Source organism: Aegilops tauschii, chromosome 7 (assembly GCF_002575655.3).
Source record: "Aegilops tauschii subsp. strangulata cultivar AL8/78 chromosome 7, Aet v6.0, whole genome shotgun sequence".
In the NCBI taxonomy this organism is placed as follows: Eukaryota; Viridiplantae; Streptophyta; class Magnoliopsida; order Poales; family Poaceae; genus Aegilops; species Aegilops tauschii.
In genome coordinates, this window is record NC_053041.3 from 47,466,878 (window position 1) to 47,492,122 (window position 25,245).

The window sequence follows — 25,245 nt, forward strand, 5'->3', positions numbered from 1 at the left end:
GGGTGACACAGAACTAGCTCCAATTCATCAATGTAATGTAGGCATGTATTCCGAATATAGTCATACGTGTTTATGGAAAAGAACTTGCATGACATCTTTTGTCCTACCCTCCCGTGGCAGCGGGGTCCTAACGGAAACTAAGAGATATTGAGGCCTCCTTTTAGTAGAGTACCGGAACAAAGCATTAGCACATAGTGAATACACGATCTCCTCAAACTATGGTCATCACCGGGAGTGGTCCCGATTATTGTCACTTCGGGGTTGCCAGATCATAACACATAGTAGGTGACTATAGACTTGCAAGATAGGATCAAAAACTCACATATATTCATGAAAACATAATAGGTTCATATCTGAAATCATGGCACTCGGGCCCTAATGACAAGCATTAAGCATAGCAAAGTCATAGCAACATCAATCTCAGAACATAATGGATACAAGGGATCAAACCCTAACAAAACTAACTCGATTACATGATAGATCTCATGCAACCCATCACCGTCCAGCAAGCCTACGATGGAATTACTCACGCACGGCGGTGAGCATCATGAAATTGGTGATGGAGGATGGTTGATGATGACGATGGCGACGAATCCCCTTCTCTGGAGCCCCGAACGGACTCCAGATCAGCCCTCCCGAGAGGTTTTAGGGCTTGGCGGCGGCTCCGTATCGTAAAACAAGATATATCCTTCTCTCTGATTTTTTTTCTCCCCGAAAGTGAATATATGGAGTTGGAGTTGAGGTCGGTGGAGCGTTAGGGGGGCCCATGAGGTAGGGGGGCGCGCCCTAGGGGGGCAGGCGCGCCCTCCACCCTCGTGGACAGGGTGTGGGCTCCCTGACGTGGCTTTTTCTACTAGTATTTTTCTTATTTTCCAAATAGATGTTCCGTGGAGTTTTAGGTCATTCCGAGAACTTTTGTTTCTGCACATAAATAACACCATGGAAAGTCTGTTGAAAACAGCGTCAGTCTGGGTTAGTTGCTTTCAAATCATGCAAGTTAGAGTCCAAAACAAGGGCAAAAGTGTTTGGAAAAGTAGATACGATGAAGACGTATCAACTCACCCAAGCTTAAACCTTTGCTTGTCCTCAAGCAATTTAGTTGATAAACTGAAAGTGATAAAGAAAAACTTTTACAAACTCTGTTTGCTCTTGTTGTTGTAAATATATAAGGCAGCATTCAAGTTTTCAGCAAAGATTATGACTAACCACATTTGCAATAACTCTTAGGTCTCATGTTTACTCATATCAATGGCATAATCAACTAGCGAGCAATAATAATAAATCTCGGATGACAACACTTTCTCAAAACAATAATGATATGATATAACAGGATGGTATCTCGCTAGCCCTTTCTGAGACCGCAAAACATAAATGCAGAGTACCTTTAAAGATCAAGGACTGACTAGACATTGTAATTCATGGTAAAAGAGATCCAGTCATAGTCATACCCAATATAAATTAATAGTAATGGATGCAAATGACAGCAGTGCTCTCCAGCTAGTGCTTTTTAATAAGAGGGTGATGAATCAACATAAAAGTAAATAGATAGGCCCTTCGCAGAGGGAAGCAGGGATTTGTAGAGGTGCCAGAGCTCGATATTGAAATAGAGATAAATAATATTTTGAGCGGCATACTTTCATTGTCAACATAACAACCAAGAGATGGCGATATCTTCCATGCTACACACATTATAGGCGGTTCCCAAACAGAATGGTAAAGTTTATACTCCCCCTCCACCAACAAGCATCAATCCATGGCTTGCTCGAAACAACGAGTGCCTCCAACTAGCAACAGTCCCAGGGGGAGTTTTGTTTGCAATTATTTTGATTTGATTTTGCATAAAGCATGGGAATGGGCATCCCGATGACCAGCCATTTTCTCGTGAGTGAGGAGCGGAGTCCACTCCTCTTGAGAATAACCCGCCTAGCATGGAAGATACGGACAGCCCTAGTTGATACATGAGCTATTCGAGCATACAAAACAAAATTTCATTTGAATATTTAGAGTTTGGCACATACAAATTTACTTGGAACGGCAGGTAGATACCGCATATAGGAAGGTATAGTGGACTCATATGGAATAACTTTGGAGTTTAAGGGATTGGATGCACAATCAATATTCCCGCTTAGTACAAGTGAATGCTAGCAAAAGACTGGGAAGCGACCAACTAAAGAGCGACAACAGTCATGAACATGCATTAAAATTAATAGACATTGAGTGCAAGCATGAGTAGGATATAATCTACCATGAACATAAATATCGTGAAGGCTATGTTGATTTGTTTCAACTACATGTGTGAACATGTGCCAAGTCGAGTCACTTAAATCATTCAAAGGAGGATACCACACCACTGTACCACATCACAACTATTTTAATAGCATGTTGGCATGCAAGGTAAACCATTATAACTCATAGCTAATCAAGCATGGCATCAGCAACTATGATCTCTAATTGTCATTGCAAACATGTTTATTCATAATAAGCTGAATCAGGAACGATGAACTCATCATATTTACAAAAACAAGAGAGGTCGAGTTCATACCAGCTTCTCCCATCTCAATCAGTCGATCATATATCGTCATAATTGCCTTTCACTTGCACGACCGAACGATGTGAAAATAATAAGAGTGCACATGCATTGGACTAAGCTGGAATCTGCGAGCATTCAATAAACAGAAGAAGACAAGGCAATATGGGCTCTTGGTTAAATCAACAATAATGCATATAAGAGCCACTTCAACAATTTAATCATGGTCTTCTCCTATCGACCCTCAAAGAAAAGAAAAGAAATAAAACTATTTACACGGGAAAGCTCCCAACAAGCAAAAGAATAACAGGAAATCTTTTTGGGTTTTCTTTTTAATTATTACAACTACAGCAAGAAAAGTAAACTAAATAAAAGCTACAACTAATTTTTTTGGTTTTTCTTAAGGTTTATCAAACACACAAGAAGAAAGCAAGAAAAAGAAAATAAACTAGCATGGATATTACTATGGTCATCACCGGGAGTTGTCCCGATTATTGTCACTTCGGGATTGCCGGATCATAACACATAGTATGTGACTATAGACTTGCAAGATAGGATCAAAAACTCACATATATTCATGAAAACATAATAGGTTCAGATCTGGAATCATGGCACTCGGGCCCTAGTGACAAGAATTAAGCATAGCAAATTCATAGCAACATCAATCTCAGAACATAGTGGATACTAGGGATCAAACCCTAACAAAACTAACTCGATTACATGATAGATCTCATCCAACCCATCACTGTCCAGCAAGCCTACAATGGAATTACTCACACACGGCGGTGAGCATCATGAAATTGGTGATGGAGGATGGTTGATGATGACGATGGCGACGAATCCCCTTCTCCGGAGCCCCGAACGGACTCCAGATCAGCCCTCCCGAGAGGTTTTAGGGCTTGGCGGCGGCTCCGTATAGTAAAACGCGATGAATCCTTCTCTCTGATTTTTTCTCCCCGAAAGTGAATATATGGAGTTGGAGTTGAGGTCGGTGGAGCGTCAGGGAGCCCACGAGGTAGGGGGGCGCGCCCTAGGGGGGCAGGCGTGCCCTCCACCCTCGTGGATAGGGTGTGGGCCCCCTGAAGTGGACTTTTCTATCAGTATTTTTCTTATTTTCCAAATAGATGTTCCGTGGAGTTTCAGGTCATTCCGAGAACTTTTGTTTCTGCACATAAATAACACCATGGAAAGTTTGCTGAAAACAGCGTCAGTCCGGGTTAGTTCCATTCAAATCATGCGAGTTAGAGTCCAAAACAAGGGCAAACGTGTTTGGAAAAGTAGATACGACGGAGACGTATCAGTCCCATGTAGTTTTTAAACTAAACTTGATGCAGAAAATTATCTTTGGAATAAACTAGATGCAGAAAATTATCACCTTTGGCAAAACAAGTATAACCTTTGGCAACTTAATTCACAGGTCGGCTCTGTTTATTATTGACAACGAATTAACAAAGTGGCTGCGACTTGGAAGACGTTTTACTCGACCGCAGAATGAATTCACTTGTAATGTTGGAATATTTTCCGTAATTCCTGGCAAACCAAAATAGTATGCAAATTATTTCACCACATAATTGTCACGCAGCTGGTTTGAACTCCAAAACTTACATTTTGATTCTTGGGTGCAGATGATAGACAAGAATTCTGATTTCTTCCATTGAAGGCCTTAGTGGGCATACCACTAGGGACCTTGTTGAGATGCTCAAGGCGTGAGAGAGCTTTGTCTTGCAGTGCAATGCACAAGATGGAGGTCCAGAGCAGGCACCTATAGGTGCAATGGTTACATCAGGCGGCGCCATCACCCCCATGTAGGTAGTGGCTTCGCCAGCGCGTCTGCTCCAGTACCCCTTCTTGCATAGGTAAGCCACTCAGTTGGTCCCACTACTCCGCTTTCTCTTCTACTCTGTGTGCTCACGGCCATCCATTCGTGGTTCATTTAATTCCATGGCAATTTCTACGATTCTGGGTTGTGCTGATGGTCTATGACGCAAACACTTTCAATTCCATGGCAATTTCTAGCATTCTGGGTTGTGAGTCTCGTGATGATTCTGGCATAATAGTCAATGGATTTAGCCCTCAAGTTTAGTCCTCTAAGTCTTTCTCTTTTGTTGTTGTAGTTGGCTGCTGTGTTGTTGTAGTTGTGGTTGCTTTGCACCACCTTGTTATCTCTGTTTTGTTACACATGTGCTTGTCCATTAACCATATGACAATTGTCCTTACTACTATGAAGAAACACTTTATTGTATCAGTGCATCTACATGTATATGAACGGTGATTTCTTTTTCATACATGCAACATGTGTCGCTGATCTGCCAAGCATATGATTCCAGAGCATCTCGTCACCAGCGACCTACCTACACTGGGACTTGACTGCCAGCCGACAGCACGTGAACCATACCATACATCGTCGGGACCTCCATGTCCGACTACATGGGCTGCGGTGAGCCCCTTCTCTCTCTCTCTCTCTCTCTCTCTCTCTCTCTCTCTATCTATCTATCTATCTCTATCTCTCTCTCTCGCTCTCGCTCTCTCTCTCTCTCTCTCGCTCTTAGAAGGTCTTGCCATTGAGCTATGGGAGATTATTGTTGTCATGTTGTATGTAGTGGTGGTGGTCGTCGGCCACTACCATGATCTTGGGACTGTTGTCAGATTTCTTTCTTGTCGATTAAACATGTCATAATACTTGTGCTTTGCGACGCCATGTGTGTATGTGGCTGTTACTATGCTTTGTTGCCTATGCAAGATTATGTTGTGCCTCGACGAATATGCTTTGTTTTATCCATTTCGATATCTTTTTTGCATTGCATGTTGCAGGGTTTGGTAGTGGTCCATGTTCTAGCTTTGGTAGGATCCTTGCTTATGTTGGTGTGTTGATTTGTTAATAATGGCTATCATCATATAGAAAGAAAACGCTTACTTATTAACTGTTGTAGTGTTGATGTGCATGAATAGATAGAACAAATGCTATCCTTATGTGCTTTGGAGGGAGCCATCATGCATGTGTTAATAATATTTCTGACTCATCTTGGATATATATTTAATCCAGTTGTATGTTTGATTGTCAGTTGTTTGCTATGCTAGCTGATCAATGGGTGCTTCTTTAATTTGCTATGTAGCTGATTAGTTTCTGTAGCTCAACATTTTTTGTTCTTTCCTATGCCGAACGCTTATTCTCTGACTTCGGCCTAGGTGAGCCAATCGCTTCCTTTCTTTTGCATGCTTACTCTCCTTCCTTGTGTGTCCACAACCATCGAGCCGTGGTAATTGTATGCTGGCCATTGCACCATGGAAATTTCTCGGGATCAGTTTGTGGCTGTGGCGATGGTGTCTGTTGTAATCCACATTTCTGTTTTTGTGAATGAACGATGACCAAAATATTTTCCTTGCTATGGTTGCGGCTGCATTGCGCCATATTAATTGATACTTCCGATTGTTACACATGTTCTGAATCCATGATGATTAGGGTCCCATGTAGTTTTTAAACTAAACTTGCTGCAGAAAAAGTTTTTGGAATAAACTAGAAGCAGAAAATTATCACCTTCGACAAAAAAAAAAAGTGTAACCTTTGACAGCTTAATTCACATACTAGCTCATATAGTAATTTTTTTTCTAGGAACCAATCCTGCTTCCTAAACTGGGTCCATGGTTTTTTGGGTTGTCTATTTGTTGCTTCCCTTGTTGATGTTGTATTGGCCAGTAAAACAAAACAGTCTGTGCAGTTTTATTTCTCCTGTTGCTAAGGTTGTTAATGACCACTGATAAGTAGTATATAGTTTTCTCCTCCGGCTACAAGCTTCCTTGATTTTTATGTGGCACTGTGACTCGTTGTGTCCCGAGCACTCAAATTTCTTTTGCGATAATCTCCAAAGGATTTGGGATCTCCGATGTTGCACTAGTGCCAGTACTTGTAGCATATGTTCTTTGTTTGCTCCTTCACGAGTAGAAGAATGAAACATTTGGGCTTAGGATCTTGCTGCATCTCAACACTCTTCAGTCTCTGGAGCACTCTTCAGTCTGTTGAGGCTGTTGTTGGCAAGGGTAAGCAGTGAACCATATATTAACAGTTTTTTATTTGGAACTTTGACTATCAAATCCTATGAAAAATATGTTGCTTCAAATTTAACCAAATATTGATTATGAACATATATTTCAAGATAATCTAGTAGTATTAATGTGTTGCAGTTGTTGGTATTTGGTATATATTGATAGTTGTGATCAACCTTTAAATTCAGGTCCTGCATTTGGATCTTGTTCTTGCTGCTTTGGTTAGGCAGCAATTTAGAATCTCTATAGCAATAGGCTTGCATGTCACGCTAATCAAGTATGAAGCAAAGAGTTAGTTCATATTGTGTGTGCAAAGGCTAGCTTGCCTAGTTAGGGCCCGTATCTTAATCAGTGCTTTTAATCCTCTGTTGATGTATCTCCCATCGTGGTCGATCCTTGCGGCTTGCCTTTGCATATTTGCACTGTTTAGTCTGTATTACTTGTCTTTGCCATTGCATAATCATGGTTTTCATGTGCCATTGGCTGTTACAAGTCGCACTTTCAGTTGTTTATTTACTTTACTAAGTAATATTCCTTCCATGAGATGAGGTTTGCCTGCAACGGTGGCTGTGGTGGCTACGTCTTCCTTGGTTCCGGTGAGTCCATGGTCATCTTCCTTTATCCATGTGCCTTGAGATGGCCTGGCAATTGAGACGTGGCTGATTGTGGTGCTGGCCACTGGGTCAATGATTTAGGGTTTTGTGTTGTGGTGGTGGTCTTCCGGCCACGGCAAACTTGTGTTTGTGATGCTCTTGTTGTTGAAATTAGTCCCTGTGCTTGTTAGGATTTTTTGCTACTGTGCATGTTGTTTGTTTGGGTTTGATACTCATTCCATAGAAGCTTTTTGTAGTAGAATGAGATCTTGTTTTAGTTATTCAATCGGTGTCGGCAGAAGCATTTTTACATTTAAGATAATCATCATGATTCGATATTTGTAATCTGACTAGCTACTCCTTTGCAATTCTTTGTAGTGGCTTGAGTACAAACTCGGAACTGCAGCTCCTGTTGGCGCGACCTGGTGGTTGATGTCGCGGCCTCCAGCATAAATAATTAAGGTCCTGCTATTCGATCATGCTGTTGTTGCTTTTGTCAGGCGGCAATTTCTATTACTTTGTGTGAGACTGTTCTAGGAGTACTCAGCCCTCCTAGCTAACTTGCCTAGTTAGTGCCTCGCATGTTAGGTGTATTAGCGCTTTTAATCCTCCGTCGATGTATCTCCCAATGTGGTTGATTTTCGCGGCTTGCCTGCTTTGCATAATTGCACTGTTTCGTGTGTATTAGTTGTCCGCCTTTGCAAACTTGTGGTTTTCATGTGCCATTGGATGTTACAAGTTGCACCTTGATGCATATGCGAGTTGTTTATTTGCTTTACTGTCCGACATTCTTTTCATGAGCTTGGCCATTAAATATCATTCTAACTTGAAAGCCATTTCATATTCATGAAAAGGTTTCTCCTTTTGCCTTTACATGAGGTCGGTTGCTGGTGCTTTGTAAACAAGCAGCCATATTTGTCTCGACTTGTGTTTTGTTGTTGAGAAACCTGGCTCGGTTTCGGTTTAGATATTATTACAAGGGACAAAGGAGCAAACCTAAAGAAAATAAAAACCTGACTCGGTTGTTTGTTTAGATTTGATAATCGTTTAGGATCTTGGCATGCCGCTGGCCAGGATGTGGATTTTGATATCAAAGGGATGATTTCCTTAGACGTGTAGACTTAACCATATAGATAAATTGGACTGTCAACTTAATCTTTCTGTAAGTTACTTGCATGAGTGTTTGCAAAGAATTCCTGAGAAGTTCAATTTTTTTAGTAGAATTAATTAGATCATGGTTGTGCCACTTGATCTTTTTACCAAGAGTTAATGATGTGCTTTTCTATTGCTGGATAGACGAGTAGAACAGAAAAGCAAGGACGGTGTCATGCTTGATATACTCCCTTGTGTTGCGTTGTGAGTAATAAGATCGTTTGACCTGTGACGAGCTTGCTTTCCCAGATGTACAAGTAATTTGTGGTGCTTGACTTGTTTTACATGCCTCCTTTATAAATTCTAGGATTTCTGATGTACTCCCTCTATATCAAAATACAAGACCTTTTTTCATACTCCCTTTGTATAAAAAAAAGTCTTGTATTTTGATAAGGAGGGAGTATTAAACTGTTGCTGACTTGATGCAAGCACTGTGCTTTCAGATGCATGGCAGTGACGGTTTGGCGCCATTGAGATTGATGACGCATGATGCTGCTGCAAGGCGCCGATGAGAGAAGCACCTCCAAGGTCCGAGATTTGCAAGCACCAGATGAAGTGGCAAGGCGAGCTGGCTGGATCGTGTTAGTGTGTGCATTGTTTGTCCTGGCGAAGTGCTAATTGTTGATATGGGTGGTGATGTTGTTGTGTGTACATACAATACATAAAACAAAATGTCTTGGCTGTTTGCTGCTGCTCTCTTGGTCGGCTGGCTGGTTGTGTTGCCCAAGTGGTGGAGGAAATTCAAATATCCTTGTCTTTATTTATGTATGTGTTGTCCCCAACCAAGCATAGATGAAATGGGTTTGAAATGCAATGAAATCTTGAGGAAAGGGTTTGAATAGCTGTTGTTGCTGCTTTCCGGTTACATATTGTGTGAATGAATCTCTCAAATGGGAACTCCGGAATCATGGGCTCTATCTGCACCTAGTTGGTTCAATCGAGATGGCTATAATATTTCAAGTCAGACTAATAACATGAACATCACCAGCGGGCAAATCTGATTGTGTGTGCTTTTGTGGATGGAAGTAGATTACTCTGCACCAAGAGGTATTGGGGAAGTAGTCTTTATTAATTGCATCAGTCTAGTTTATGTCCAAACCATGAACACAGGTGTAAAATTTGCAATTTGGCGGGCGACGAGCCGAAGAAATGAAGTATCGTACCGAAGAAAGAACCACTCAAATTGTTGGCAAAATCGTCTTAGTCACTAGCCTTTATTTATTTATTTTATTTAGTTATCAACCTGCAGTAATGGGCTAGCAAAATAGAGTGCAGCCGCAAGAGCGCCAACCAATCCCAATCTAGTAAGCAGGCATGGCATGGCATGCTGCTTCTCGTTCCCGTGAGAAACCAAAGCCTCTAAAGAAATAAATGCATGCCTGGTGATGCCCACCAACTAGTCAAGGAGGGTTCAGCTTGCGCCAGCTCACTGATCCGCGGCACCACGGCCTTCTACTTCTCTTCACCATGCCTTCCAAGACTATCTCTATATATACCAGAGGTAGGCAATCGTCCGCGTGCGGGGTGCGCGTGTGACTTATGACTTGGGCGACGGCTGGCGAGAGGCGATGCTCTCCTTCTCCTTGTGAGGAGGTGGTTTGGCTCCTGGCTCCTCACCCGTCGATTAGTCGTCGCCGGTGAGTGCTCCGTTGACGGGGACCATATGTGCTGACTGAATCTCTCATAGTTCGGTATGGGAGATGGTGTACAACTCACCCTGCTCTTGTAGCTCGCTGGCGTCTTGTCTTGGAAGAAGTCCGTCGAGGAAGATACATGAGGCCTGAGGGTAGGAGGTCGTTGGCGGATGGCAGCGGCCGGGTCGTAGGTGAAGGTTCCCTCCCTCTGGCCCTGGTGGGAGGATTCTTGTTGTTGTCTGCAAAGAAGAAGAAAAGGGTGGTCGGAGCTCGTCTGATCCGGCGTAGTGCAGCTTGAGGAGGAGGAGGAGGAGGAGATCATGTCGTCTTGTGGGGCGAGAAAGACCACGGCGGCCGAGTCCCGAAATCGCGGCCGCGATGAACTTGCGATTCCAGGCCGGCGGCGAACAGGTCAGGCGAGTCCAAAAATTAATTTGATTGGGTCGGAGCTCGGCCTAATTCTCAAAAAAGAAAAAGAGAAGAAGATTGGCCTAGCCTGGATATACGGGGGAGGAAGAGAGAGAGACGTCCCGCTCCAAGGTGACCATCGACACGGAGTTCCCGGGCGCGCTGCACAGCCCCACCGCGTGAAACCAGTAGAGATGAGCGTACGTACCCGGCCGGGCTCGGTTCTCCTTAAAATCCTATGAATCCGTCTCTGACTGGATTGCCTCCGTTAGACTCGCCCTACGTACGTGACTCTGAACCATGGGCCGACTCGGACCTGTACCAGCTTTCCATGAAAGTACGTACATATAATAGGACCTGTAGCTAGCCACCTCCCTTGAATCCATCAAATCAAACCATATCCAGATCCACCAGAAGATCGACCGAGCAACTACGTACGTACGTACCGATCGATCCACAAGATTAAGGGCAGCGATCTGCGCCGGTGCACCGGCCCAACCGTTGGGCTGTCGGCCCGCAGCCATCCGATAGGCCTACTAATAACCGTTCGATTACGATCTAATCTTCGTCTTCGTTCACCTCTCGCCCGCGTCTTCGTCAAACCAACACCGCAGGACGCGCCTGACCTTGAAGAACCGCCCGCACGTTCTCCGGCCGTCGCTGCCCTCGTCGCCGGTCGTCCGGTCGCCGTCGCTGCCCTCGTCGCCTGTCGCTGTAGGTCGCCGTCGCTGCCCTCGTTGCCGGTCGCCGTCGTCGCTGTCGGTCGCCGTCGCCGTCTTCGTGCATGCAGCAGCCTGCTCCCGCGGTTGCAGCTCCCCATGGCGACGACCGTAGCTCCGGTGCGGCGGCACAACTCCGATGCAGCCGGCCATCCTCGTCGCCGGTTGCAGCATAAAAAATGGCATAGTCGCGTCGCTTAGAACCAAAAAACTGGTGGTAGCAAAAACCAGTGCCGATTCCAGCAAATCAAACACACCATGGAAACAAAAAAAGAAAATGAGGCATCGGTTCCAGCAAAAAACTCGCACAGGGTGGAACCAAAAACATGAAAACACCGGTTCCAGCAAAAACATGATACGATGGAAGCAAAACCAGACACCGGTTACAGCAAAGTCAAGACGCCAGTAGCAAAAAAATGGGTTGTTTCCAGCAAAATCCGAAGACATTAGTAGCAAAAAAAATGGTTGGTTGTAGCTTTCTGTCTCGAAGGTTGAAGCTTTTTTCCTCTACGGTAGAAGCTTTTTTCCTCTACGGTAGAAGCTTTTCTGTAAACGATTGAAACTTTTTTCGTTTTGAGCAGCGCCTGGGTGAAAGCTTCCTCTATCGTTAAGTTGAAGCTTTTTTCGTCAAAGGTTGTAGCATTTTCCGTAGACGGTTGTAGCTTCCCTCGATAGCACTGAAGGTTTGCAGCTTTCTGTATATACGGTTGAAGCTTTTCATATAGAGTTTGAAGCTTTTTTTTAGCGGTTGCAACACACGGGGGTCTGCGGCAGGTTCTGTAATGCCTCGCCTGCAGGTAGATGTGTGACGCCGACGGCCGTGTGACCGCCGCCGCAGATCTAGAAGAGGGGGGGGGGAGTGGGCGGATGGGGGGAGGGAGGAGGTGCGGAGGTCGTCCATGGCATTCTCGGCAGCAGCCGTGGTTTGGATGGCGTGGGGTTAGCGGAGAAGATGGGGAGAGGTTAGCGATGGGAGCCGCGTGGAGGGAGGAGGTGTGGATCTCGCCGGCGCGCGATCCGCCTCGTATCTCCGGCCACCTCTGGTAGCAGCTCGCCGGCGCATAGTCGACCAGAGCCGCGGGGCGCGCTCGGACGACGGGGGAGCAGCTGGGGAGCGAGAGAGCGGAAGAAGAAGGCAACCATAGCGAAGGGATAAGGTGGGGTCACGGTCTGTTCTGGCCACATGATGACTCCCAATCGAACGTCCCGCGCGCGACCGGCCCAATGTTCGGCCGGCGCGCCGGGTATAAATGTTTCCCCAAGATTAAGGTAGCCAGCCAGCGAGGAGGGTAGCCGCCAACATGGGCTGCGGCATGAGCCGCCTCCTCAAGGCCACCGTCGCTCTCGTCATACTCGTCCTTCTCTTCATGCCCGGGGCCATGGCAGCCGCCGCCGCAAGCTTCGACGCCTCCCGGACACAGCAGCTGCCCCTGCCGCACGGAGAAGTGCACGGGCCGGAGAGCGTCGCCTTCGACGCTCAGGGCCGAGGCCCGTACAGCGTATCCGACGGCCGTATCCTGAGATCGAATGGGCCCAAGCTCGGCTGGACAACATACGCCTACGGACCAGGCTACGACAGCGAAACGTGCACGACATCCAGGTTTGGCACGGAGGCGGACATAGAGAGCCGCTGCGGCCGCCCGCTTGGCCTGCGCTTCAACGAGAAAACGGGCGACCTCTACGTGGCCGATGCGTGCAAAGGGCTTATGCGTGTGCCGCCCGGCGGTGGGGAGGCCACCGTGTTGGCCGACCAGATTGATGGCATGCCGTTGCGCTTCACCAACGGGGTTGACGTCGATCAAGTCACCGGTCAAGTCTACTTCACCCACAGCTCGATGAACTACGACAGGTCTGAACACGAGATGGTCACCAAGACGGGGGACTCCACAGGCCGCCTCATGATGTATGATCCACGAACATCGGACGTCATCATGCTCCAACCTAGGATGACATACCCGAACGGTGTCTCGCTCAGCACCGACCGCACGCACCTCGTGGTCGCATCTACCGGCCCATGCAAGCTGCTGAGGCACTGGATAAGAGGGGTCGACGCGGGCAAGTCCGAGCCATTTGCCGACCTGCCGGGCTACCCAGATAATGTCAGGCCCGACAGGAAAGGAGGTTATTGGGTGGCGTTGCACCGTGAGAAGAATGAGTTGCCTTTTGGCCGTGATAGCCATCTTCTTGCTGTCAGGGTCGGGGCCGATGGGAAGATAGTCGAGCAGATGAGAGGGTCAAAGAAAGTCAGGCCAACCGAGATCATGGAAAGAGATGACGGCAAACTCTACCTGGGTTCGGTGGAGCTTCCTTATGTCGGCGTAGTAAAAAGGAAGTAGAGAGAAGTAGAGAATAGTATGTATAGGAGGGCTTTTAGTTTTTTATTATTCTTGCCACTAAATATAATGCTCCAGTTTCTTTTTGTATCAGGCAAACTATTCTAATCCTTATTTTTATGATCAGACCATTTGTTTTTTGCTTCATTTTAATGTCTGGCATGATACTGATGTCGTTTACTGCCATGCGCTAGAGAGATGCAAACTTGAAGATATAGGATGGATTTAGTTTCTTGTTATTCTTGCGGCTATATGTAATGCTCCAGTTTCTTTTTTATCAGGCAAACTATTTAATCCATATTTTTATTAGCAAACCATTTGTTTTTTGCTTCAGTTTAATGTCAGCCAAGTAACCGATGACGCTTACTGCTATGCGCTAGAGAGATGCAAACTTGAAGAGACGGACGTAGGGCGTGTCAACGGAGCCGATCCACAGCAACCCGTTCCTCTCCACCACCTCGCTCACCGTGGAGTCGCTGAACCCCGCAGCGCCACGGCCACCCTGCAGTTCTTGACATCTCCGGTGACGACAACCCTGACGGCCCTCATGGAGTTCGCCATGGTACCGTTCTATTCCCACTGCTTTTTTCGGTTCAAGCCCACCCAGTACCCATCCCTGGTCTCCTCTGTCGGGGTGCACGTTGTCCGGGTACCGCGGCAGCTCGGCAAGCACCTCCGTTTCCCCCGCCGTAGGTGCGTGCAGCCAGTGACGAAGCAGTCTGCATGACAATGTCTTGGCGACAACGAGGTGCGTCCTGTCGGCGCTCACAGAGTCACAGCCATGCCGTTGGGGAAGGCCAGGCCGGACCTGAGCACGGTGACATTGCTGGTCCGCGGGTTGCACATCATTAGCCGCCCGGTAGTGTCACCGGTCAGCACTCCCTCGCTACAGGCATGCACAACCATATGATTAGCTACTTGTCTGGTTGTGAATGCCTGCATCTGCATGCACTACTCCTAGTACGAGCGAGTTGTCAATGCGCGTGAATTCACTAGAGCTCTTCTAAAAATCCATGCCCACCTTCCGCTCCGAAGCGAGTAGTGTTGGTGCTGCCTCTCGCAACACCTCTTCTTCTTCCTCACAAATTCGTTACAGGCATGCACAACCATATGATTAGCTTAATAATAGAATGACCAGAGAAAGAAAAATGCATGTACTACTACTCTACTAGCGAGTTGTAAATTACATTGGTTATACATGAGCAACGATGCTATACACATGACAATTGCCGAAAGATTTTTGGCCGACATCATATTTGGCTATGGTTTTATAAAATGCACCATGAATAAAGTGTGAAACACCATCAGTTATTAAATATCTAGGGACTCCAAACGCGGGAAAATAACTTCTTTAAGTATTTTAATAGAAGTGTTGTGATCAACACTACTAGTTGGAATAACTTCTACCCACTTAGCTACGTAATCAACAACGACCATAATATAAGTATAACTGTTCAAGGAAGGAAAATGTCCCATATAATCAAAGCACACAATATCAAATAGTTCAATAACAAGTAAATAATTCATAGGCATTTCCTGACGTCTACAGATATTACCAATTCTTTGACATTCGTCGCAAGAAAGTACAAACTTATGTGTATCCTTGAAGAGAGCAGGCCAATAAAAACTAGATTGCAATACCTTATGTGCGGTTCTATCTCCAACACGGTGTCCTCCATACGCATCAGAGTGACACTTCTTTATGAGATGTTCTTGCTCATGCTCAGGTACACAACGTCTAGTAGCACCATCTACTCCTTCTTTATATAGATGTGAGTCATCCCAGAAGTAATGTATTAAATCAAAGAATAACTTTTTCTCTTGTTGATATGTGTAATTAGATGGTATATATTCAGCAAGAATGAAATTAGCATAATCTGCATAGCAAGGATTATCACTAGAAGAAGCATTTACGATAGCTAATTGCTCATCTGGAAAACTATCATCAACAGGCAGTGGGCCCTTCATGACCCACAAGTATAGGAGATCAATCGTAGTCCTTTCGATAAGTAAGTGTGTCGAATCCAACGAGGAGCAGAAGGAAATGACAAGTGGTTTTCAGCAAGGTAATTTCTGCAAGCACTGAAATTATCGGTAATAGGTAGTTTTATAGCAAGATAATTTGTAACAAGTAACAATAGTAACAATAAGTGCAGCAAGGTAGCCCAATCCTTTTTGTAGCAAAGGGCAGGCCGAAACGGTCTCTGATAATAAGTAAAATGTTCTCGAGGACACACGGGAATTTCATCTAGTCACGTTCATCATGTTGGTTTGATTCGCGTTCGCTACTTTGATAATTCGAGATGTGGGTGGACCGGTGTTTGGGTGTTGTTCTTACTTGAACAAGCCACCCACTTATCATTAACCCATCTCGCAAGCATCCGCAACTACGAAAAAAGAATTAAGATAGGATCTAACCATAGCATTAAACATGTGGATCAAAATCAGCCCTGTACGGAATAGCACATAAACTAGGGTTCAAGCTTCTGTCACTCTAGCAACCCATCATCTAATAACTACTCCACAATGCATTCCCTTAGGCCCAAAGATGGTGAAGTGTCATGTAGTCGACATTCACATAACACCACTAAGGGAATCACAACATACATATCATCGAAATAGGAGAAAGATGCCACTATCTACTTTTATTATTCCCTTTGGTGTCTATCATACTGTCATTATCTACTTACGAGAGAGATGCCACTAGCGAACCTATGGCCCCAGGGACCATTCTCCTTTAATACTTGTGTATACACATTGATATGTTATTTACTTTTATTATTTTGTTTTTCCACTGTACCATTATCTATCCACTATTTGCTTTTAATCTTCCAACTAGCAAGACGAGGGGATTGAAAACCCCCTTTCCAAGTTGTCACAAGGTTTTTATTTTGTTTGTGTGTAGGTGTTGCTTATCTTGTTAGCAGGTCACACTTGTTGAAGTTAATTTTCATACAAGACAAATTGTCAAAATATGAAAGAAACAACTTAATATTTCTAGCATTATCCAAACTAGGATGCAAGAATAGAGGGTCTCATCAGCATATTGCAGGCTGATGATCCTACCTAGAACAACATTAGGGAGAGTGCGGCAATAATTCTTTCTTGAAAAGCTTTGATCAACATTTTACATAAAACATCAGCAACCCAGTTAAATAAAATAAGAGAAGGGGGATCCCCTTGTTTTAGACCCTTACAACTAACAAAAAGAGAACCATTTATATCATTTAATTTGACATAGAAGGAACAATTCCGGATAGTGCCCATAACCAAACTAATCCATTTATTACCAAAACCCTAGAGGAAAGCATTTCCACAAGGAAATCTCAGTTAAATCTCTTATAGGCCTTCTCATAATCTAATTTGAGGATAACCCCAGAATGTTTAGATTGGTGAAGTTCATGGATAGTTTCATGAGCATTCACAACACACTCCAAAATATATCTCCCCTTGACAAAAGCAAATTGACAAGAAGGCAAAAGTCCATCCCTAATAGGAGAAACCCTATTATTCATAGCATTTTACTAAAAAAAATCATATAGTAGTTACTCAAACTTATTGTCCTAAACTATTTCATATATTTAGCATCATGCTTCTTGGGAATTAAAGTCGGGAAAACCAATTTTCTAGGACATTATTAGGGAGGATTTTATGGCTTTAGTGAGATATTTTGAAAATGGGTTTCCTCATCCTTTGGTGAGCTAAAGCATGAAAGAAAGGAGTGTTTTTGTCTCCTAAAATTTTTCTAGTCCTAGATCTTTGCCACGTGGCAGTTTGTTCCTTCTTCCAAAAGTCTTTCAACTCATTATGTATATCTTTCATTCTCCGATAATCCACATCAGGAACCAAATTCTTCTCAGGAGACATCTAAAAATGTCAAATTCCAATAGAAGACCATTTTTTTTCTTAATAGCAGTATCAATATTGATGCTCCTAGTGTTTCATGTTTATCTAAAAAGTTTTGTTTTAAACTGCCAAGTGTCAATAGCAATGGTAAAAGGGGAGGAAGTAGACCAAATATCCTCCACCAGGTTATGAAAATCAGGGTGAGACAACCACCATTTTTCAAATCTGAAAGGTCTGGTCAAATTATTTTTGGTACCACCAGAATCAAGAAGGAGTGGAACATGGTCACTACCAACTCACAGTATGGCATACAATGTGGTCAAAGGAAAGTGAGCATCCCAACAAGCAGAAGAGAAAACTCTATCAATTGCATCAAAAATAGGATTTTGATTGATTGTTACACCAAGTATAATTTCTATTAGCCAGTTTGTTTTCATTAATGCCCATTTGTTAATCCAATCCTTAAACAAAAATGCCAAGCTAGCATTGATATTGCCACTAGACTTATATCTAGCTTCCGTAACCAGATGAAAACCCCTCCAAAAAGGACAAGATAAGTCAAAAGGCCCATAACCTCATGCAATTCAACAATAAAATCCATTTATAATTCAGCATAAGTTGTGCCATAAACAGTGACTAGATGCCAGCAAAAACCATCTTCCCTATTCTTAATAATGGCAATTAGAAAATAAGTTTTAGTAATACACCCAATGCACTCAAATAAATCGTCATTTACTCCTAACAAGATACCACCAGTGGTATTAATAGAAGGCATCATGTGCCAAGAGAAGTTAATATTGCCACCAATAGCTCTAAGGAAAGCCTCAGAAAATTGATCTCTTTAGTCTCCTAGAATCCAATAAAATCATGTTTATATATGTAGATTAAGTCAGAAAGGCACTGTAATTTGCCATTTTTCCCAAGACCTCTAATATTCCCAAAGATTCCTATCATGAAACTTTAAATGGGCGTGAAAGGCTACAAGGCCTGGAATTATTAGTATAGTCTGGTTTAACAACAGAATCGACATTGCCCCTGACTTGTTGTTACCAGATTTGCTACAAGGTCGAGTAAAAACTCCCAACTCCAAATCCTCTAATTCCAAATTGGCAAGAAAATAAATTTTAGGATTTTGATTAGCAAAGTTAAGGCAATTATTCTTTTCAGTAACCACCATGTCCTCAATTGAACATAGCTTATGTACAAAATTTCAGAGTTTCACAGTCGGAATGTGAAATAAAATAAGACTGTCATGAACTGATTCTAACATACATAAAAAAGACAATGTAAGACTTTTCTATGAAGAACACGGGCGACGATGGCCGCCCGCAGGGCATACACGCGTGCACCGGTGGATCCGGAGTTCCAGATCCTCGCGATGGTCTTCCGACACACCCTCACAATGGAAGAGACGAACGCGCGGAAGCTCCGTCGCAAAAAATCTAAAGCGCCTGGGCTCGCCGTCGAGCAATCAGAGCGTGCTAGGACGGAAGTGGCAGCCAAGGCGAAGGCGCCCTGGCTAGCCAAGGCGTAGGACCGCACGGTCCAGAGGATGACCGTCAACATCTCCTCCTCTGATGACTCGGCTCACTGATGGCTCCAGCTCCCACGACGATGCCCCTCCGGCCGCCGAGCCCTGCACGGAGGGGTACAGCCATACGGGCTACCACAAAGGGAAGGGCCTGCGTGGAAATGGTGACTCCTCCATCCTGCTCCATCTCTCTATTTCATCTAATTTTTTACGTTTAATTCATATTGTCTGGCGAAAAAGACTTGTTATTTTGGTTGTCCGTTGGCTGCTACTATCGATTGATGTCGGAACTATATCTGTTTGTTGCTAGTGTGTTGATCTAAATAGTTTTATGTTTTACATTGCATGGATTGCATGGATATTGGGGTTCGGATATGAAGGAGACTGCTGCAGAGGCAGCAAAGTGAAGGGTGACCGGTCATGGCCCATGAACGCGCCCGCGAACGTTTGAGAAGGGCCGGATTAGCTACTCGCAGTTTTAGATGCTCTAAGAAATGACTTTTGTTTTCAAAGGCATACTTGGAGAAACATTCACAGCATCGTTGCGAAGCTCAGCTGTTATCTTCATCGGTGGAAGGTGCTTTGAGAAGACACCCAATCTGTGCTTCTCCATCGTTGCATTCTTTTGCTGGATCGGCATCGGGGCGAACTCCTCAGAATTGCTTGGAGAATGAGCTGTCCCCATGGTGCAGAACTCCAGTAGATGTCGATATTCTCTTCTCTTTGGTATTCTGTGTCATGGATCCGTAAGATAAATATATCGTTGGCTGGTTTATTTTCAGACAACTGTTTGGTTGGCTAATGCTTGCTCGGGCCTGCCTTCACGCTGGCGGCACCACAGACCACACAGAAGAGCAACAATGATGGGATTGGGCGAGCTGGTGCTGACACTCACAGTGGGCCACAGAACAGAGCGCCACCTCATCCCTCGGTTGCGGCGTCTCGTCGTGGCGTCCCGCAGGGCGGCAAAGTGACCGAGCGAGCTCCTGCTCTCCTCGCCGGCCCATCACGTGGAGTCCGTCAAGCCAGAGGCGCCAACAAAGCAGCTTTGGATGCCGGCGCGTCCAGTGTCCAGACTCCCGATCCACCCTACCGTGCCGGCGCCTTCCGCCTGTTGCCACGGCCACCTTGGCACGGACGCGGATGGAAAGGCGGTTGCACATCGTTCCTGGTGCCTGTCCTTGATCGCGGCGGTCCTGCCTGCCAACGCCACGGGAGCCGAAACGGGGGGTCAATGCAGACGCCCGGCCGTGTCACCGCCGGCCGGCATGGTGATGGAGTCGTCATCGCTTCTGGAGCGTGGGTCTTGGACGTCGACGTTACGCTGCTCTCCAACCTCCCTTGCTACTAGGCCCATCATAGATACGGATGAGTCCCATGCACAAGCACAAATTGTTGGATCAGTGCTCCACAACGGCGTGGTTGTGAGCGCCGACAGGATGCATCTCGTTGTCGCCAAGACATTGTCATGAAGGCTGCTTCGTCACTGCCTGCACGGACCCACGGCGGGGGAAACAGAGGTGCTTGCCGAGCTACTGTGGTACCCGGACAACGTGCGCCCTGACAGAGGCGACCAGGGATGGGTACTGGCCTGGGCGGGCTTGAACCGAGAAAAGCACTGGGAATAGAACGGTACCACGGCGAACTCCATGAGCGCCGTTAGGTCGTCGCCAATGGAGATGCCAATAACGGCACGGTGGCTGTGGCGCTGCGCGAGTTCAACGACTCCACGGTGAGTGAGGTGGTGGAGCGGAACGGGTATATGTGGATCGGCTCCGTCGACACGCCCTACATCCGTCTCTTCAAGTTTGCATCTCTCTAGCGCATAGCAGTAAGCGCCATCAGCGACTTGTCTGACATTAAAGCGAAGTAAAGAACAGATGGTTTGCTAATAAAAATATGGATCACAATAGTTTGCCTGATAAAAAAGAAACTGGAGCATTACATTTAGCCACAAGAATAATAAGAAACTAAATTCATCCTATATCTACTATACTCTACTTCTCTACTTCCTTTTTACTACGCCGACATAAGGAAGCTCCACCGAGCCCAAGTATAGCTTGCCGTCATCTCTTTCCATGATCTCGGTTGGCCTGACTTTTTTTGGCCCTCTCATCTCCTCGACTATCTTCCCGTCAGCAGCGACCCTCACAGCAAGAAGATGGCTATCACGACCAAAGGGCAACTCATTTCTCTCACGGTGCAACGCCACCCAGTAACCTCCTTTCCTATCGGGCATGACGTTATCTGGGTAGCCCGGCAGGTCGGCAAAAGGCTCGGACTTGCCCGTGTCAACCCCTTTGATCCAGTGCCTCAGCAGCTTGCACGGGCCAGTAGATGCGACCACGAGGTGCGTGCGGTCGGCGCTGAGCGCGACGCCGTTCGGGTATGTCATCCTTGGTTGGAGCACGGTGGCGTCCGATGTTCGTGGATCATACATCATGAGGCGGCCCATGGCGTCCCCGGTCTTGGTGACCATCTCGTGTTCTGACCTGTCGTAGTTCATTGAACTGTGGGTGAAGTAGACTTGACCGGTGACTTGATCGACGTCAACCCCGTTGGTGAAGCGCAGCGGCATGCCATCAATCTGGTCGACCAACACAGTGGCTTTCCCTCCGCCGGGCGGCACACGCATAAGCCCTTTGTACGCATCGGCCACGTAGAGGTCACCCGTTTTCTGGTTGAAGCGCAGACCAAGCGGGCGGCCGCAGCGGCTCTCTATGTCCGCCTCCGTGCCAAACCTGGATGTCGTGCACGTTTCGCTGTCGTAGCCTGGTCCATAGGCGTATGTTGTCCAGCCGAGCTTGGGCCCGTTCCACCTCAGGATGCGGCCGTCGGAGACGCCGCTGTAGGGGCCTCGGCCCTGAGCGTCGAAGGCGCGCTCTCTGGCCCGTGCACTTCTCCGGGCGGCAGGGGCAGCTGCTGTGCCCCGGAGGCGTCGAAGCTTGCGGCGGCGGCTGCCATGGCCCCGGGCATGAAGAGAAGGACGAGTATGACCAGTGCGACGGTGGCCTTGAGGAGGCGGCTCATGCTGCACCCCATGTTGGCTGGCTGGCCGGCTACCTTAAGCTTGTCGATCGATCACGTCGGCTGTTCGATGGAGGTTGGTTGTACCGTGTGTGTCGATCTGCTGGATGTTGTTTGGTTTGATGGATTGAAGGGAGGTGTCTAGATGTCCTATTATATGTACTCTCATGGACAGCTACAGGTCCGAGTCGGCCCATGCATGATCCACACGTACGCCGAGACGGACGGAGGCAATCGAGTGGAGTCGAGTTGGATTCGAATCGGCAACCGAGTCCGGCCGGGTACAAGGAAAACAGATACGTACGTACGTGTTTCCCGCCGGCATCGCGTCGTCGTACGTATGGCATCGCGTACTTGTATTTTGCTTTGAACTTGCAAGGAGGATCCACTTGCGTCGCGACGTGCCTACCTACGTGTATCGTTTGTTTTTTATTTTTATTTTTTTTCACATGAAAGGAAGCCTCATTTCACATCCAACGAGTCAGAGATATATAAGACTATGCATGTCACATCTGGTTCCTACGTGCAGCTAGCTCCTGCCTGTACTCTACGGATCAATCGATCCATCTATTGTAAAGATCTCATCTTCAACAGTTTCGTTTCAAAAGAAAAAGTCTTCAACAGTGTATAGCTAGCTACGACGTCATCCTGACTCGACCGTCATGCATGGATCTAAAACCCGGTGCCGCCTCATGGTGCACGCATCCCCGCCACTAGACATCATCGACGCTTTCCGCCATGTGGCGGTGCTCCGCAGAATGGCCTCATTAGAAGAGATCCGCCGTCCTGCCGCTGCCGCTGGAGGAGGACCGGCGTCATGGTTGCTATAGCCTATAGGAGCTTGGAGAGAGAGGGAAGGCTTGGGTGCGGCCGCGACCGGTTCTTCCTCCACCACGACGACCGGAGTGGTCCGAATTCATGACGATGGAGGAGCTAAGTGTCCTTGCAGACGACCGAGATGCCAATAGAGATCGTTGCGCCACTGTCCGTAGAGAATGCCTTGCTGCCATCACGACCACCTCACCGCCGCTAGGACCGCCTCGTTGCCCCGAGTAGGCGCCGCCAGGAGCGCCCCACCGTCTCCCGTTCATAGACCAAATGAGTTCAATTATTTCGGTCCACCCCCGCTCTTGCGCCCGAAGTGCGGCCTCGTAAGAGAGATGTGAGCCCTAGGTCAGGCCTAGGCCGAACCAGGTTGCTCTCTCTCTCTCTCTCTCTCTCTTTCCCCGCCAGTTTTTGCATGGACGACCGTGATCGATTTTTGAGGGGGGCTATTTGTGTGTTGTCGCGGTGGACAAATGAGTGAGCAGCAAACCGTGGCCTCCTCCACCCCAAAAGAGAACACCCAAACAAGTTGCGATACTATTCACAATCCCTAGCCGCATCCTCCCGCTTCATGCTCCCACACGTTGCCGCCGATGCCTCTTCCACCCCAAGTGACGGTGGCGCCCCAGCGACCACGACTCCCCAGAAGAGAGGAGGCACAGAGGGGTGGTGGACAACGGTCGCTGAAGATGCAAGCGAGATGACAGACGCATGGTGGCAGCTGCAGATCCGCACTCGAGCGGCCATCTCCGCCTCTGCCTTCTCCCTGCACTCGACAAGTTGCACAAGGTAGTTGAGACACCGCTGTTCGTGGGGAGCACGTCGTTCGTACACAGTTAGACATACATGCATGCATTCGAATTGATTAGCTACTAGTAGTAGTACATATGTGCGCGTGAGGATGATGTCAGGTACTACGCATGGATGGATGAAGAAGATGGATGTGTGTGCACATTAGCAACAAGCAACGAGAGGGCCACTATTAGATTTGGACGTTCCGCTGAGATGGGTTCACAAGAAAGAAGGATCAATCTGTGGCAGATCAATTTGACCAATGAGCGAGAAATCGATCAGTGAGAGATGAGGTTGACCAATCATTAATGGAAGGCCAACGAAACGATTGATTAATACTAGTACTAGTACCAAGAAAGAAAGAGAAGATCTCACCGTAGACACGGACGGACGGCTGAGATGAGGTTGGCAGGGGATCGATCCGTGGGACGCAACAATTCTCCAATGAACAAGAAGCAATCCGACGTGGTAAACCGAAACGGCGAATCCACGTCGACTTCCCCCGACCGATTCATTCATTGCTCCCCTACCCACACCCAGACACAACACCACATTGGCGCCGCCACCCAACACCCCATCTCCCTCAGAGGCTCGGACCTTGCCGCCGCCCGCCCCCCCCCCCTCCCCACCCCTCGAGCGAGGAGGAGGTCGGTAGGCGTCCCCAGATCTGTTAAGGGATACGGACTGGAGCTCTCGATCGCTCACGCGCCGGGCACAACCTCCGTCTGCTCTTATTGCTCGCCGGCGACGCCAGCATGGAGCTACTCCGTGCTCGCTTGGGCTCGGGACGCCGCTGCTCGCCAAGGTAACTTGTCTCTCGCCCGTCCATCCTTTATTTGCTTGTCCCCAACGCCCTTCCCTTCCCTCCCCTCCCCTCATGAGTTTCCATCCGTGGAGCGCAGACACCACTGGCATCGAACCCTAGCCGCACCGCACCAGCGGCGGCCATCGACGACGGAGTACAGTACAGGACGGCCTCCCAGACGCGGCCGTCATACCCCAAGGAGCCTTCTTCGCCAGCCCTTGCCTCCTCTCCCGAGATGTGGACTGATGATGGCTGCTTCCTCCTCCCCTCCTCAACCACCAGCCCCAGATCTGGACCTTCCGGACATGGACGTGGACGTGGTGAGCTTCCCCGCCTCTACCCCCAAATCTCATCTTTTTTTGTTGCAATTGTACCTACTGGACAGACACAACTGCACGTTCAATTTCTACTATATAAGAGAGACATGTTAATTATTGTGTATTTTATATATAAATAAATCAGAGGCTTTGCTTGATAGCAATGTGAGCCTGTTAGTTTGCTTGCTTGCTACCAAGTGTCAGGGTCACTCGAGCCAGTGGCATATATAGAGAGAAAACTGCACCTTTAAGATCAATCATATATCCGTGACATTGTTGTGTCCAAAGACAAGATTTTCCATCACCATTGGGTCAATATTCAATTCCTTGACATGCCTTTTCTAATTAACCTCAAATAGGGACACTCTCACTTCAAAAACACACATAGACAGCACAAGGAAATCTGGCTCCATATATTGATGTAAAATAAATACCTGATAGATGCCTAAAACTTTGGCAAGGCAAGTTTCGCTGTTCAATGCCGACTTGTTAGTTTTCGTATTGGTTGCTTTTCCAAAGAGTATCACTCAGTCTCTTGAGGATCGATTGGATGATGTGATTATATAGCACATCTGATGGTACTAGACTAGATGTGTAGGAAGGAAAATATAATCATCTTCTCTCCTTGTTTGGTTTTCTTAAGTTTACCACCAAGATCTGATTTGCAATTGTACCTACTGCCCAGACAAAAGAGC

The 25,245-nt window shown here is 46.7% G+C and overlaps 3 protein-coding genes across 3 annotated transcripts; 1 reads left to right on the plus strand and 2 right to left on the minus strand.

The window, feature by feature from the left end:
- The first annotated feature begins 12,074 nt into the window (after window positions 1-12,074).
- LOC141027922 (protein STRICTOSIDINE SYNTHASE-LIKE 10-like) lies at window positions 12,075-13,501 on the plus strand. The gene has a single exon (XM_073505550.1). It carries the CDS (start codon window positions 12,376-12,378, stop codon window positions 13,408-13,410), a length of 1,035 nt encoding a protein of 344 aa, XP_073361651.1. The 5' UTR covers window positions 12,075-12,375; the 3' UTR covers window positions 13,411-13,501.
- A 282-nt stretch (window positions 13,502-13,783) lies between these two features.
- LOC141026770 (protein STRICTOSIDINE SYNTHASE-LIKE 10-like) lies at window positions 13,784-14,253 on the minus strand. Its single transcript, XM_073503619.1, has 2 exons — window positions 14,177-14,253; window positions 13,784-14,126 (listed from the first exon to the last, which is right to left on the minus strand). The coding sequence occupies exons 1-2, from the start codon at window positions 14,251-14,253 to the stop codon at window positions 13,784-13,786; spliced, it is 420 nt and encodes a 139-aa protein (XP_073359720.1).
- Window positions 14,254-20,789: 6,536 nt separating this feature from the next.
- On the minus strand, window positions 20,790-21,826 carry LOC141026771 (protein STRICTOSIDINE SYNTHASE-LIKE 10-like). The gene is made up of 2 exons (XM_073503620.1): window positions 21,627-21,826; window positions 20,790-21,525 (listed from the first exon to the last, which is right to left on the minus strand). Exons 1-2 carry the CDS (start codon window positions 21,824-21,826, stop codon window positions 20,790-20,792), a joined length of 936 nt encoding a protein of 311 aa, XP_073359721.1.
- Between the last annotated feature and the right edge of the window lie 3,419 nt (window positions 21,827-25,245).